Source organism: Erythrolamprus reginae, chromosome 2, assembly GCF_031021105.1.
Source record: "Erythrolamprus reginae isolate rEryReg1 chromosome 2, rEryReg1.hap1, whole genome shotgun sequence".
Classification (NCBI taxonomy): domain Eukaryota; kingdom Metazoa; phylum Chordata; class Lepidosauria; order Squamata; family Dipsadidae; genus Erythrolamprus; species Erythrolamprus reginae.
In genome coordinates, this window is record NC_091951.1 from 209,249,116 (window position 1) to 209,263,437 (window position 14,322).

At 40.4% G+C, this 14,322-nt stretch overlaps 1 protein-coding gene across 1 annotated transcript in view; it reads right to left on the reverse strand.

Moving 5' to 3' along the window:
• LOC139161886 (A.superbus venom factor 1) overlaps positions 1–14,322 on the reverse strand; it is an 82,194-nt gene that overhangs the window by 44,560 nt on the left and 23,312 nt on the right. The window contains exons 10-17 of the mRNA XM_070741582.1: positions 12,116–12,231; positions 11,570–11,722; positions 10,066–10,275; positions 9,748–9,942; positions 4,773–4,934; positions 4,551–4,680; positions 3,429–3,503; positions 1,292–1,492 (exon numbers count right to left, since the gene is read on the reverse strand). Of these exons, the coding sequence (XP_070597683.1) occupies positions 1,292–1,492; positions 3,429–3,503; positions 4,551–4,680; positions 4,773–4,934; positions 9,748–9,942; positions 10,066–10,275; positions 11,570–11,722; positions 12,116–12,231 (1,242 nt within the window). The remainder of the gene's footprint in view (positions 1–1,291; positions 1,493–3,428; positions 3,504–4,550; positions 4,681–4,772; positions 4,935–9,747; positions 9,943–10,065; positions 10,276–11,569; positions 11,723–12,115; positions 12,232–14,322) is intronic.

Here is a 14,322-nt window from a genome sequence, read left to right on the forward strand (position 1 = left end):
TAATTAATTATGGACATTGGAATACTAAGAATGCCATACTAATTTCCTTAAGCCAACTTCTCCATTGTCAGAGGGGGCAGATAGATCTACGTGCTGTGGAGTGGCTTCCAGAGCCCCTAAATTGGAAAAGATTACTTCTGACTTTGAAACAGCTCACCATTCCACTAATGTTACTTAAAATGAAGGCACATCTAGTCTCCTTCCAAATTTTTCCAATCAGAGTTTTCTGTGAGGAAAATGTTAAATCCTTAATTGTCAACATGGGAGCCTCTAAAGACGCTCCCTCTTCCACTCTCTCAACCTTGGGAAAGAGAGATGAAGAAAGCGGGAGTAAACCAGCATTGCTCAGTGATATGTATGTATATTTGTGTATGTTTGGTGCAAAAATTTAAAAAAAACTTTATAAAAAATGAAATTAAGAAATGATGAATTTTCAGTCAGACAAGGAAAACAAAAACTAGAAAAAGTTATCTATCAAGGCAAGGAAATCAAGGTAATATGTGTTTCTAATCCTCTCCAAATCTTGTAACAAACTCTTGTAGCTCTCTCACAATATTGACACAATGCTTATTTCTCCTCTTTTCTTCAGAACATAGCAAACAGCCAGAGTTTCAACCACCCAACCCAACTTGAATTTTTTTATCTCAGACTTTTTTTAAAAAAAATCACTTTTAAACTCATTTTTAAATCAAATTTTTAATTTATAGTTCACTGTTCCAACTAGAATAAAATTGAAACAATCTAACATTAAACTATCACCAAAGATAGATCTCTACTGCCACCACTTTCACTCAACAAGTCCTCCAAATTATTTCGCACCAACCGCTTTCTTGAAGGCTGAGACCTCCCCAAAAGTTGCTGACGCTTTAGCTGAACCAAAAGGTCAGTAATGTTTTTTAAAATGTGGTGGTTGTTTAGAGAGGAAGCAGAAGATCTTTGAGTCTGCTTTAATTCAAAACAGTTATGTAACGAGAGCATGGCTGCATGCTGTGTAGACCTGACCTTGATGGGGACTGAGAGAGTCCAAGGACTGGGAGGCTGGATGTGATGGGATTCTCACGAGTGAGGCCTCATTCAACCCAAGTTTTAATGTTCCTCCTTCAATTACAGAGCTGTATTTTGCACTAAAGCCGAGCTATAAATTAGCAACAATGACATATAACTACCTAACAATAACAATATATTCCAAATCCGTTTTTTAAATCTTAGTGATGCTGTAATATGCCATGTTTTCTAGATATTAAGAACTGAATGTTCCTTTCTTTCAATAAACCAAGACCTTGTTACTTACTTCTTGCCAAAAGCAACTCATTCTCCCGTTTGTTTTCATCTTGGATCCCTTTGATGTAGTGACAGCATTCAAGGAAGGCAGCCTTACAAGCATCTCCCTCCTGGATATAGTTTGCACGCTTTTCACAACTGTACCCCATGGGGTTCTCATACATGCCATCTTCGCAGCATTTACGCAGGTCTCGATCCTGAAACTGTGCCACTAAAATATGTAAAATTTTTGAAACATTAGACAATCCTATTTCTCATAGTTATAGGCATAAAGGGAAACAAGAGACAATGAATATTTACATAAATTAATCAAATGAGTTAGTTGTTTGTCTTGTCCCAGACAGTTGGAAGAAACAGCTGAACAACCTTTTATTTTTCACTACTATAGTTAATAGGGTCTGTCATTTTCATAAGATTGCTTTATGGCTTATTACTATATCTCCAGTTTTGCCAGGACATTCAAACTTATCTTCTGTTTTTGAAAATCAATAAAATGTTGCAGTGTATCTCTAACTCTTTAATGGAGTATTCTAGGTGCCATATTCCACAAGGAGGCTTGAGTAGGCCATCACCAGCTCCTTGTAAAAATATGGGCTTTAAATCACCTAAAGGCCCTTTTCTTTAGTTTTCCTTCTTCTTTCATCCAAGCCCCCCTGCAACCTTGCATATGGAAGAGTCCAAAGAACAATTCCTGTGCATGCGCCTTGTTTAGGGCCCTTGGAAGGAAAAGGGATTGGGGTGTGCTTGAGGAAGATAATGGCCCCAGTCCAGCTACCAATTCATTTCTAGCTGAGAGGCATGGCCATTTCTCATGGTGCTCCTTGTTCTGCATCGGCCCTGGGCTCAATGCTCCCCTTGGCCTCTGAATGGCATGCGGGAGGGGGGGATGCTCCTAAAAACTACTGGATAAACCAAGGAGAAACCCAATTCGTTTCACTTAGTTTGTATGTAAATATAATCAAAATTGAAAACAGTTAATACAATTCTTCTTCAACAAAATTCTTCCTCTCTAATAACAGGCAATGGTAATAATAGGAGAAGAACTTTTGGAGGCTTTCAGTGTTTATCCCCAAGGCTTCTGTGGACGGAATGCTCTTCAAAGGCTTCCAGTTCAGCACCTGCATGCAGAAAATTTCTTTGGCCCCTAAATATGGCCCCTTCCACTGGAGGATCACTTATCTCTCTAGGTGTAGCCATTTTATTTTACTTTGTATTATTTATTTATTAATTAGAATAAAGCAAATAATTAATTTTATCGCCAATACAGGGGAGGAAAAAATTTTAAAATTTTGAATGTGGTGTTTTTCAAGTTACATTTATAAATCCATAATCTGTGCTTCAAGATTTCTAGAGAGTTAAACACATTTATTCTTAGCTCCTGAAATAAAGACATAAGTTCTGGGTGTTCTACTATTGGTTTTTTGTGGTCCTGGTGATTTATAACTTGCAAAAAAGGCTTTGGAGCACGGATGTCCTTAGGAAGCAGATAACTGAAGCCCCATACATATAAAAGGGGCAGAGCTTTGATTGTTCAGTTGGAACTGCCATATTGATATGCAGGCATCCCCACAGATGTTCCTGATTTTGGGGTTGCTTGTCGTTCACTAGCCATTGCTTACTTCCTCCTCACCAAGTATTATTCTTGATCAGTGCTGCGATCTGAGAACACTCAAAAAACAATGCTTAAAAATTTTGTATAACAAACGTAATCTCTTTAGCTGGAACCAGTTACTGTATAGTCTACATTAAACCAGTGATGGGTTGCTCCCAGTTCAGCCTGGTTCAGCAAACCAGTAGCAGCGATGGAGGGAGGCTCTGACTACCAGGGTTCTTCTGTGTGTGCGAAACCAATAGTGATGGGATTTAGAACCCACTATTGCATTAAACAATTGGGCCATTTAAGTACTTCCCCCTCCATTGCACTCAGAATTCAAACGCTCCAATTTATTGATAAGGGAAGCATCCTATTTATTCCTATTTAATAGAGATCATTTATTTTCTATCCTCTTGCTTGAGAAACAAGGGAAAGAGGGACAACCTTCCTCCATTTCTTTATCCATTTCCTGACTGATTCAATAAATGCAAATGGACTGCAGTTTTATTCTTCTACCTCAGAATAAACAGAAACTTCATTATTTGTCACATACCTTTGCTTGCCTTGCTGTCAAGCAGCAAAACAGAGCTGCGACGCCTCCGGTTTGGAGTCTGAGGACACTTTGCATCTGAAGGAGGCAGGAGAGAAGATAAAGATTAAAGTAAGAAGAATTAGCTCAGCACTAATTCCTGTGAAGATTAATTCTACAATAAATTTATAGTTGAGGAGTAAGGGAGTTCTGCTGCCTTCTGTGGGACTTTTTCCCATTTAAAATAGATTGGGAATGCAGTCTGAAGCCTTAGTTATGTGTTATTTAAATCTATATCTAATTGATCCAAAGCAGCTCATAGAAAGTTCACTCAGGCCCCTCTTAAAATCACAAGAATAAAGTAGAAATCCTGCATGATAATTCACTCCTCTAGAATCATCTTTAGAAATAGTGATCTGGAATTTACCCTGCAATTTGAGTAATCATATGGTAGAAGATGTTGGAACCATTGCATGCAGTTAAAAACCACAATGGCCAATATTCTCTGCTTCAGATGCTGAAGCATACGGTACTTTCCAAATGGGAAGAAAACAAATCCTTAGGGAAATGGGACATTTTAGCAAAAGAGAAACATAAAAGGAATGTGTGCTAATTGGCACATGAAACAGGCAATCTTGAAGTGTTTGGTTCTCTGTAAACCTGACCAAGATTTCTATGGCAACCAAACTGATGTGTTTCTTTTATTAATACAATAATTCCTTCTTGAATATAGAATCTGGAGTAGTAACATGAGCTTTGATCATTATGAATGTTTATGCTTATATCATGTATTACTTAGGCATATGTATGACTATTATTTTTTCCTCTTTTCTGAAATGTATAAATATGGGTGAATCTTTTTGTCTGCTGGAGTTTCTTCTACTATTTTCTGGAGGTCATTCCTCCAGTGCACACTGATAACAATACATGTTGCTTCTTTGTTTAATGAATTAATTGATTGATTTCTAAAATGACCATCTCAACCAAATAGCTCTGCAATGAGCCTTGGCTATTTGCTTTGGACCTTATGAATTGATTCCATATGATGCCAGTAGTATTTGATGGAGAAAATGCTTTTCTCTTGGCTTCTAAATGGATTGAAAAACTTCTCCCATCTCCCAGACATTAGCACCCATCCCCAAATACCTGATCTTTGTTTGGTGTTGAGCTTAGTGCTAGTTATCAGAGCCAGTCCAGCATCTTCAAACACACCCAGATTATTCTGTCCACTGCCCGCTGTACAGCCAAAGTCACTCTTTTCTATCGTTTCCCATATCTAGTGCACATCACAGGAAAAAAATGTTCCTCTTCAGTTCTATAAGTTGGAAAACCTTAAAAGCTGAGTGTTGGGGGCTTTTCTGGCCTTACCTTAGCTTGGCTAATCTTATATTTATCATTGAGAACATATACTGCTTTGTCCACAGCCACAAGACCGACCCGAGCACCTGGATCCCCTTCCAATTTGATTTTCATTGGAGCTCCTGGCTTTTGTATTTGATTGTCTCTGGAAGATGCTCCTTTCACAACCAACTGTTTATAAACAAAGCAAAGAAAAGCTCAGGTCTCTAAGAAACAGCAAAATTGCCACTTCCAGGAAAAAATAGTTGGCTTGCTCTATCTGACCAGAAATAAATATTTAAATGCTTTAAAATTAGCACATCTGATTCATGCACTTCTGATACAGCTATAATAAGGTGTTTCCCATGACAGAAAACAAAAAAAATGATTTAAAGACACTTTTAAACATACAGGTAGTGAAGAGGGTAAAATATTTGGAAATTCAGTTAACAGCAAGATGTTTGACATTAATGGAAGAAAATTATATCAAATTGAAACAAATTGAAACTGATTTGCAAAAGTGGAAAAACTTCCAGTTGTCATTGATGGGCAGGATTGCACTAATTAAGATGAATATCTTACCACGATTGCTTTTCTTATTTTCAAACATACCAATTAAAGTTAATAAAACCTTTTTTAATGACATGAATAAGATGACAACTAAATGGCAAGGAAAAAGACCAAGGATTAGAAATGTACGAATAAGAGGAGGATTTGGATTTCCAAACTGTATTTGTATTATCAAGCGGCGGCAATGACTTGGATTAAAGAATGGATAACACTCAGAAACAAAAGATTTTGACTTTAGAAGAGCACGATTTACAGATAGGATGGCACTCATTTGCATGGTATGGAAAACGGACTATACATAGGTACTTTCAAAGACATAGCATTAGAAATTCTTTAATTGAAACTTGGGGAAAAATTAAAAACAAACATTATTCTAAAGCAGAGGTCCCCAACCTTTTTTGCACCAGGGACCGGCTTTAAGCTAGACCAGTTTTCCATGGCCCGCTGGGGGGGGGGGGAGCTAGCTGTCAGCGGCGCCGTAAAAGGGGCGATCAGGAGAGGAATGGGTGAATGAATGGACGGAGGGTGGGAAGGAAGGAAAGAGGGAAGGGAGAGGAACAGAAGAAGGGTGAAAAGGAAGCAAAGAAAGGTGTGAAAGGGGAGAGTAAGAGAGGAAGGAGTGAAAGAAGGGAATGAGGGAGGAAAGAAGGGAGGAAGGAAAAGGAAAGCAAGAAATGGAGGGAGGGAAGGAAAGAAAGAAAGGGGGAAGGGACAGGAACAGAGGAAGGAAGCAAGGAAACTTATGAAAGGGGAGAGTAAGAGAGGAAGGACTGAAGGGAGGGAGGGAGGGAAGAAGGTAGGAAGGAGAAAGAAAAGAAGAAATAGAGGAAGGAAAGGTAAAAGAGAAAGAAAAAGAGCAAGAAAGAAAGCAAGAAAGAGAAAGAAAGGCAACTTCAAAGAAAGGCTCACTGAGCATCTCTCACTCTCTCTTTCTATCCCTCTTTCTTTCTTTCTCTTCCTTTCTCTCTCTCCTCTTCCTTTCTCTCCTCTCTCTCTCCCTCTCTCTTTCTCTCCCCCCTCTCTCCCCCTTTCCCTCTCTCTTTCTCTCTCTCCCTCTCTTGCTATCTCTCCCGCTTTCCCTCTCTTTCTCCCTCTCCCTCTCTTTCTCTCCCCCCTCTCTCTTTCTCTCTCTCTCCCCCTCTTTCTCTCTCTTCTTCTCACTTTCTCTCTCTTGTTTTCTTTCTGTCTCTTTTGCTTTCTCTCTCTCTCTCTCTCACTCTTTCTCTCTTGTTTTCTTTCTCACGCTCTTTCTCTCTCTTGTTCTCTCTCTCTTGCTATCTCTTTCTCCCCCCCCTTTCTCTCACTCTCTCTTTCTCACTTTCTCTCTATCTTGCTGTCTGTTGCTCTCACTCTCGTTCTCTCTCCGTTCTTCTCAGCGGTGACGCGCGCACGCCCTGCCCGCCTCACCTTTGCGAGAGCACTTTCGTCCCGGGCTCTCAGCAAGGGGGTTGCAGGAGAGGCGGGGGCGGCGAAGGTGATGTTCAATGTCGGGGGCGCGCGCTCCCTATCCCCCTGCTAGCCCACTCGGAATATTCAAAATAAGAAAAACCTTCGCCGGCAAAGGTTTTTCTTATTTTGAATATTCCGAGTGGGCTAGGAAGAGAAGGGGGAGAAAGTAGAAAGGAGGATGGGGACCAAGAAACGAGGAGGAAGAAGAGGCGCGCGATCCTTCCGAAGGGCCGAGGAAAGACCGGAGCGCGCAGCCTAGCGGGGGCTTCTCTCCGCTCCGCCGGCGCCTCCAGACCTCTGAGTTCCTCGGGCTGCTTGCGGACAGGCTGGCCTCCTCGCGTGGAGCCAGCCAGGCTGATGTCAACGCGTAGGGCTGGTCTTGCCCGGCCGTGGGGTGGAGGGGGGGATAAGACTTGGGGGGGGAGCTTTTACAAGGAAGCGCGGGCGGGAAGGGGCGCGCGCAAGGCAGAGATGCCGCTCTCCAGCGGCTGGGGAAAAAAAACAGGGCAGGGGGTGGCGGCCACGGCGCCCTATGTGGGGTGGTGGTGGTGGCCTCCGCTGAGAAAAACCTTTGCCGCCATTCCCTCTCGGCGTCAAGGACGCGCAGCGGCGGAGAGAGGGAAGGGGGGGCAGCAGCATCCCTTCTGGCCTTGGCGGGCTGCCCGACCCTCCCCACCTCCTGCAAACGCGGCGGGCGGCGGGGGGAGAGCAAGGAGCCGGTTCCGGCGGGCGCGGGGCTTGGCTGGCTGGCGGGGGGAGCGCCGCTGGTGGTGCGGAAAGGCCGAGGGGGCCCTGGCGCCGCGGACCGGCTGAAAAACCCCAACGGCCCAGTCCCGGTCCGCGGACCGGCGGTTGGGGACCTCTGTTCTAAAGTACCTTATTGGACTGCACCTTTGGAAGCTCAGATACACCCCAGCAGAGTACAGTGGAACAAAATTTCAAGATATAAAGATTTAATAGGACAGTCAAAAAGATTGAAAACAATGACAGAATTAGAAAAACAAGGTATAAACCTTGATTGGTATACGTATTGGTATACAATTGCAGGCAAGATATAATGAAGATTATAAAGAAGAAGGTATAAATCTTGAAAAAACTAAACTAGATGAAATTTTATTAGGCTCAGATGAACATATGATTAAAAGTTTTATGGCTATTTTTTGTCTACTGATTTAGAATTTGAACAAGTTAAAGATACAATGATAAAGTGGATGAAGAATATAAGATATTCAATAGATATTGATAAATGTCAACATATTTGGGAAAGAAATTATAAAATGTCAATGTCAACAGTGTATAAGGAGAATATATATAACATGTTTTATAGATGGTATGTCACACCAGAAAGATTAGCAAAAATGTTTAAGAATAGATCAATGAAATGCTGGAAATGTAATCAGCTACCAGGCTCTTTTTATCATATGTGGTGGACATGAACAGAAGTTTAGACATTTTGGAAAGAGATTCAGCAATGGATACAGAAGATTTTGAAAAGGACTATTGAATTTAAACCAGAAATATTCTTATTAGGTATTTTACCAGAAAATTTTAATAAAGAAGAAATATATTGGATTATACATATTTTAACAGCAGCTAGAATAGCATATGCACAAAATTGGAAGCTGAATAAAATTCCAGATGAAAGAGAAACATTATGTAAGATTTTAGATTGTGCTGAAATGAATGGGCTTACTTTAAAACTTAAAGATAAAGAGAGTGTGATTATTATAAGATTTGAGGAAAGTTTTATGAATGGTTGGAAACTAAAAATAATTGAGAAGTATTTTTTAATTATTTTTGAAGAAATACATGATGATTTAATTTTAATCTATTAAAGATCCAGATGACGAAATAAGGATTGGTGGCAGCATTGGATAGGGCAGCGGTCCCCAAACTACAGCCCATGGGCCACATGCGGCCCGCTGAGGCCATTTATCTGCCCCCCGGGTCTTTTCCAAGGCCGCACTGGAAAAGCAGTGAGAACGTCCCTCTCAATCTCATCTCACCCGAGGTAAAGTAAGGCTTGCCGAAAGCCAAGCTGGGCACAACACTCACACATACACACACACACCCGCCGCCTCCTCCTCTTTGAGTTGCTAGCTCCTGTTTTCTGAATAAGGATTGAATGGGAGTCCGGGGTCAGAGGGTGGAGGCTTGTCGGGTGAGTCCTCCACAGGGAGAGAAGAGGGAGGGTGAAAGAGGGAAAAGAGAGAGAGAGAAGTGGAGAGAAAGAAAGAAAAGGGAAAGAGAAGGAAAAAAGAGCGAGGGAAAGAGAAGTGGAGAGGAAGGACGAAGGGAAGGGAGGGAGGGAGGGAAGGAAGGAAGGGGGAGAAAGAGAGGGAGAGAAAGGGAGGGAGGGAGGAAGAGAGATAGCAAGAGAGAGTGAGAAAGAGACAGAGAGAGCAAGAGACAGAAAGAAAGCAAGAGAGAGAGAGCAAGAGAGAGAAAGAGAAAGAAAGCAAGAGAGAGAGAATGAGTGAGAGAGAAAGAAATAAGGTATGTGCAGTGTGCACAGGAATCTGTTCATAAGTTTTTTTATAGTCCGGCCCTCCAACAGTCCGAGGGACAGTGAACTGGCCCCCTATGTAAAAAGTTTGGGGACCCCTGGGATAAGGAGTTAACAAGAGATGAAAGGTAGATACTGAGTTAAGATGTTAAGATGTTTATGTTTATGTAAATAGAAAAAGGGAATATAAGGGACTAGATTTCATAATATTGTTATTTGTAGATGAAATATATCTCATGTGTGGTTAATTTTAATTAACTTAGCAAAGAAGAGGATAAAAAGTACATATAGAAAGTATTATTAGCGGTCTTTTTTCTCTCTGAATGTTTAACATATCTAAGAAATATTATTAATTATTATTTTAAACATTGATTCTGTGTTTTTTATTGCTCATGTTGTTTTATTGTAAATAAAGAAACATTTTATAACTCTACCCCCCCCCCCCAAAAAAAAAGAAACCTACTGGGAAGGCTGACTTACCGTTCCCATGCAGGTATCCTTCACATCCACCCAGACAGAGTCAGACACAATTTCATTGTTTCCCACTTGGTAGTAAGCCACAAACCGGAAGGAAGGGATGAGATCTGGAGTGATACGCAGATTCATGGTCACCAGATTCTGCCCAGCTCCCCTAGGTTGCCTGCCAACCTTGAAAATCTTCCCTTTAGTCAATATCTGAGGGTGAACAAATACAGATTAATGGAAAGGTGAGACCTGATAGATTAAGCTAGTGGCTTCAAGGCTACAGTATGAATTGAAATGCAGCCCCTGGATTTCCTCCAGTTCTACAATACTTACCAGGTATGTGAAATATTGAATCTGACTCAATGAGTTTGCATTGCCCCTAACATTGAAATTGACCGGTAAGTTATCTCCAGGCTTAATCTCTGTAGATGTAATGGCTACATGAAGGTAGTTTCCAGATCCTCCCTGGGTTTGATAGGCTGTGGCTGTCATGGAGTTTGTTGCCTGACGTTCTCCTGGGAGGTCTTCATGGTTCGTTCTAACCTAGACAGGGTAAATATGAAGCAGTAACCTAATTAGGAAGGAACTATAATCCCTCCTAAGGCTGGCACTTAGTGAGGTTCACATGAAGACTGCTGAAAGAATACAATAATGGTTAGAAAGGAACTGGCTAGCATCCTGTTTTTGTTTTTAAAAAATCTGAAATCCAGATATTTACAAGTGATCTTTGTAAAAAGAAAAAAGGATGAAGAAAGATTGCCATTACATTCCACTCAACCCAGCAGCAATAAGCTCAAATATACAGATATCAAGCTATATATAATGATCTCCCATTTATTTATTTATTTATTTTACTTTATTTTATTTGTCATACAAATATAGTATTGTATTGTAGTATGTTTAACATAATATAAGTATAAAGTAGAGATAGAAAAGATAAAACGACATTAGGATAGGAATAGTAGGCACAAATTAGGTCTATTGTAGATAATGTAAGGTTGAAGATTTTGGGATTGGAGGAAGAAACAACAGAGTCCGGTAGTGAATTCCAGGCATTGACCACTCTATTGCTGAAATCGTATTTTCTGCAGTCTAGTTTGGAGTGATTTACATTTAATTTGTATCTATTGTCTCAATTCCTAGACAAAATTACTCTCCAGTGACACAATGTGCATAAGGGCTTCACAGTGGGGGGGGGGGGTGTTTCTTGCTTTGCCTTTCATAGCTGTGTGCACTGTTCTGCACAAATGCATAAAAACAGAGTTTGCATCACAGCAAACAGAATCACTTGTTCCCTCTTGAGCAACAGCAGAGCTACTGCTGGCTTCCAATGTGCCATTGTACAGATTTCCACAATGCATAGGCCTGCTAGGTCTGTCGCTGCTCTGAGTCTGACTGTGTATGGGCAAAGTTTATGTTACTGACACTGTATCTCCTTTGCTTTCTTTACAACTGGCAACTGATAATTCTCTCTTCAGCTCATTCCACTGAGTGGGTGCACAATTCTCGCACCAGACTGTGATGGCTCTATGTTCTGACATAGATTTCAGGTCCAAAACCAAGATTAACACTTTTCCCAAGTTGAGTTCTTTATTGCTTTCAACCTATAGATAAAATCTTGCCAGAGTGAGGAGTCTACTATCTGTATCGACAATATACTCTGAGAACTATTAGGGAGGGGCTGCCTTCATCCTATTCCTCTCACACAAAGCATCCGGATTGAGTTGGCACTTCCTCCTTAGCAATGCCACCCTCCCTCATGGGAATCTAACTCCTCACAACTTTCTCTCTCATCAGCACACTGAATGGGATTTGACAGAATGTCAGAGAGACTTACAGTGATCGGTAGGCTTTGAAGATCCAGCGGTGTGTTCAGGATGAGCTTAGCAGTCCCATCGCCCAAAGTAGTTCCCTCAGAACGAATGGCCCCTGATGTACCAATCACTGGAACATTGGCAGCTGGTGAGCCATCGGGGTTGGTAACATACACCTAAAACAATCCAGAAGAGGTGATTAAGCCTGGAACATGGCAGTTTCCTTTGAATTTAAAACAGTTTATTCAACTATTATTTATTAAAAAGATTTCTTATGGCTGCCCAACTCACTCAAAGTACTGTACCTCCAGGCGCCTTAGAAAATGTTTTTCTAAGGTTTTTTTGTAATGTATTTTGTAAGTTCTATGTGGATACATTACAGCAAACCATCCAATATACAAATACCAATCAATCAATCAATTTACAGTGCCAGAGACAGTCCTGAGGTAAGCTTAAGCCTCCACATGATTGTGAACAACCAAGTCTGGACAGTTCTTCAAAGGCCCAGTAAGGTGGAGGAAGATATTGCTGAGATGGTTCTTTGACAAAATAGGAGAGTTCCATATTACCGTCAGTTCATATGGCATTCCTGGCTTGAAATATTTGGGGGTTTTTCTGAAGGAGATCTGATAGGGAGATGTCACAATATGAATGCCGCTTTTCTCAATCACTACCATATCACTGCCTGTAAAACAAGAAGGAATGCAACTTAAAATAGGAAATCAAACTGAGAAATCCAAGAGAAAAATTCTGAAACACTATTAGTTTCAAACCTAAAAAACTGAATACCTTCAGAGTTTGCAAATTGCCTCTCAATTTCTTCTATCTTTGTATCCATTTTTTTCTAGAAAACATTTTGCAAACATGTGCTGATTGTAAGTTTTATAATCTTGTTATGTAAATGGTCTTAAAAAGTTAGAGAAAATAATGTGGCAAATGATCATTTATAAATAGAAAATTAGCATATTAAAACTTCAGAAGATGTGGAGTGGGGATTTATTAATATATTGTTTTATTTTTTGGCTTCGAGACTAGACATGTGTTTCCCTTAAAAAGCTTCAGAAACAAAGCCTGGGTGTAATTCCACACAAGACTACTGCTTGAAGAAAATTGACAAAAAAAATTGAAGTTGGAAATTGAAATTTGACAAAAGTGATGTGAAGTATTAGCACTGTAACTTTTCTCCAGTTGTGCACCTGAAATGCAAATTTATAAGGACTGATTTATAAATGGAGAAACAATTTCTGATATAGAGAAAAGGCAGAGATCTAATACTTCAGGGCTAAATATGAACAGGCTCTACCATTTGTTAAAGATGAAAAAAATAAGAAAAAAGTTTTACACCCCCTAGGTTAGGTTAGGTTTATTGGATTTATATGCCGCCCCTCTCCGCAAACTCGGGGCGGCTCACAACAATAATAAAAAACAGTACAGTACACAATACCAAATCCAATGCCCACCCATCCAGTTACAATTTAAATTAATAATCTCATAAAAACAGTATATATAAAAAACAGGCACACAGTCAATCAATCAACAAAACAACATGGGCAAGGGGGAGGTGTTTTAGTTCCCCCATGCCTGACGGCAAAGGTGGGTCTTAAGGAGTTTACGAAAGGCAGGGAGGGTGGGGGCAATCCTAATCTCAGGGGGGAGCTGGTTCCAGAGGGTCGGGCCCCCCACAGAGAAGGCTCTTCCCCTGGGTCCCGCCAGACAACATTGTTTAGTCGACGGGACCCGGAGAAGGCCAACTCTGTGGGACCTAACCGGTTGCTGGGATTCGTGCGGCAGGAGGCGGTCCCGAAGATATTCTGGTCCGGTGCCATGAAGGGCTTTATAGGTCATAACCAACACTTTGAATTGTGACCGGAGTGTGGAGTGTTGGAGTGATATGGGCATACTTGGAGAAGCCCATAATTGCTCTCGCAGCTGCATTCTGCACGATCTGAAGTTTCCGAACACTTTTCAAAGGTAGCCCCATGTAGAGAGTGTTACAGTAGTCGAGCCTCGAGGTGATGAGGGCATGAGTGACTGTGAGCAATGACTCCCGATCCAAATAGGGCCTAACTGACTTTGAACCAATAACATTTGAACTAAAAGAAAATACCAACGAATCATGTCAAAACTTTATATGATATCATTCAAGAGTTCCAGAAAGCAGTAAAATGTCTATAAAATAAAATCTTGGAAACAATACTGAGAATGTGAAATGGAAAGTTTTATGAAAAGCTTTATCTTACTGTGGAAGAATATGAAATGGAAAGCTTTACCTTACTATGGAAGGATTATAAAAAAATATTCGCATTGTATTCCAATTTTTAGCAAATATTTGAGTACAGTATCTAATAATGATACAAACTGACATATCTGGTAGCATTACCTAAAATCCAAATTTTTCATCAATTTTTATAGAACGAATAAGTTATGTTATACCACCTGCCTCAGCTTAGTTAATTTATTGGTATTTCAGGAAGACAATGAAAATATTACAAACAAAGATAAGATCAGATTGATACTGGTGTCAGGAAGCACGTGTATAAGCCCAGGAATAGAAGGACATTAACATTTGTTTGTTTGTTTGTTTGTTTGTTTGTTTGTTTGTTTGTTTGTTTGTTTGTTGGATTGATGGATTGATGGATTGATGGATTGATGGATTGATGGATTGATGGATTGATGGATTGATGGATTGATGGATTGATGGATTGATGGATTGATGGATTGATGGATTGATGGATTGATGGATTGATGGATTGATGGATTGATGGATTGATGGATT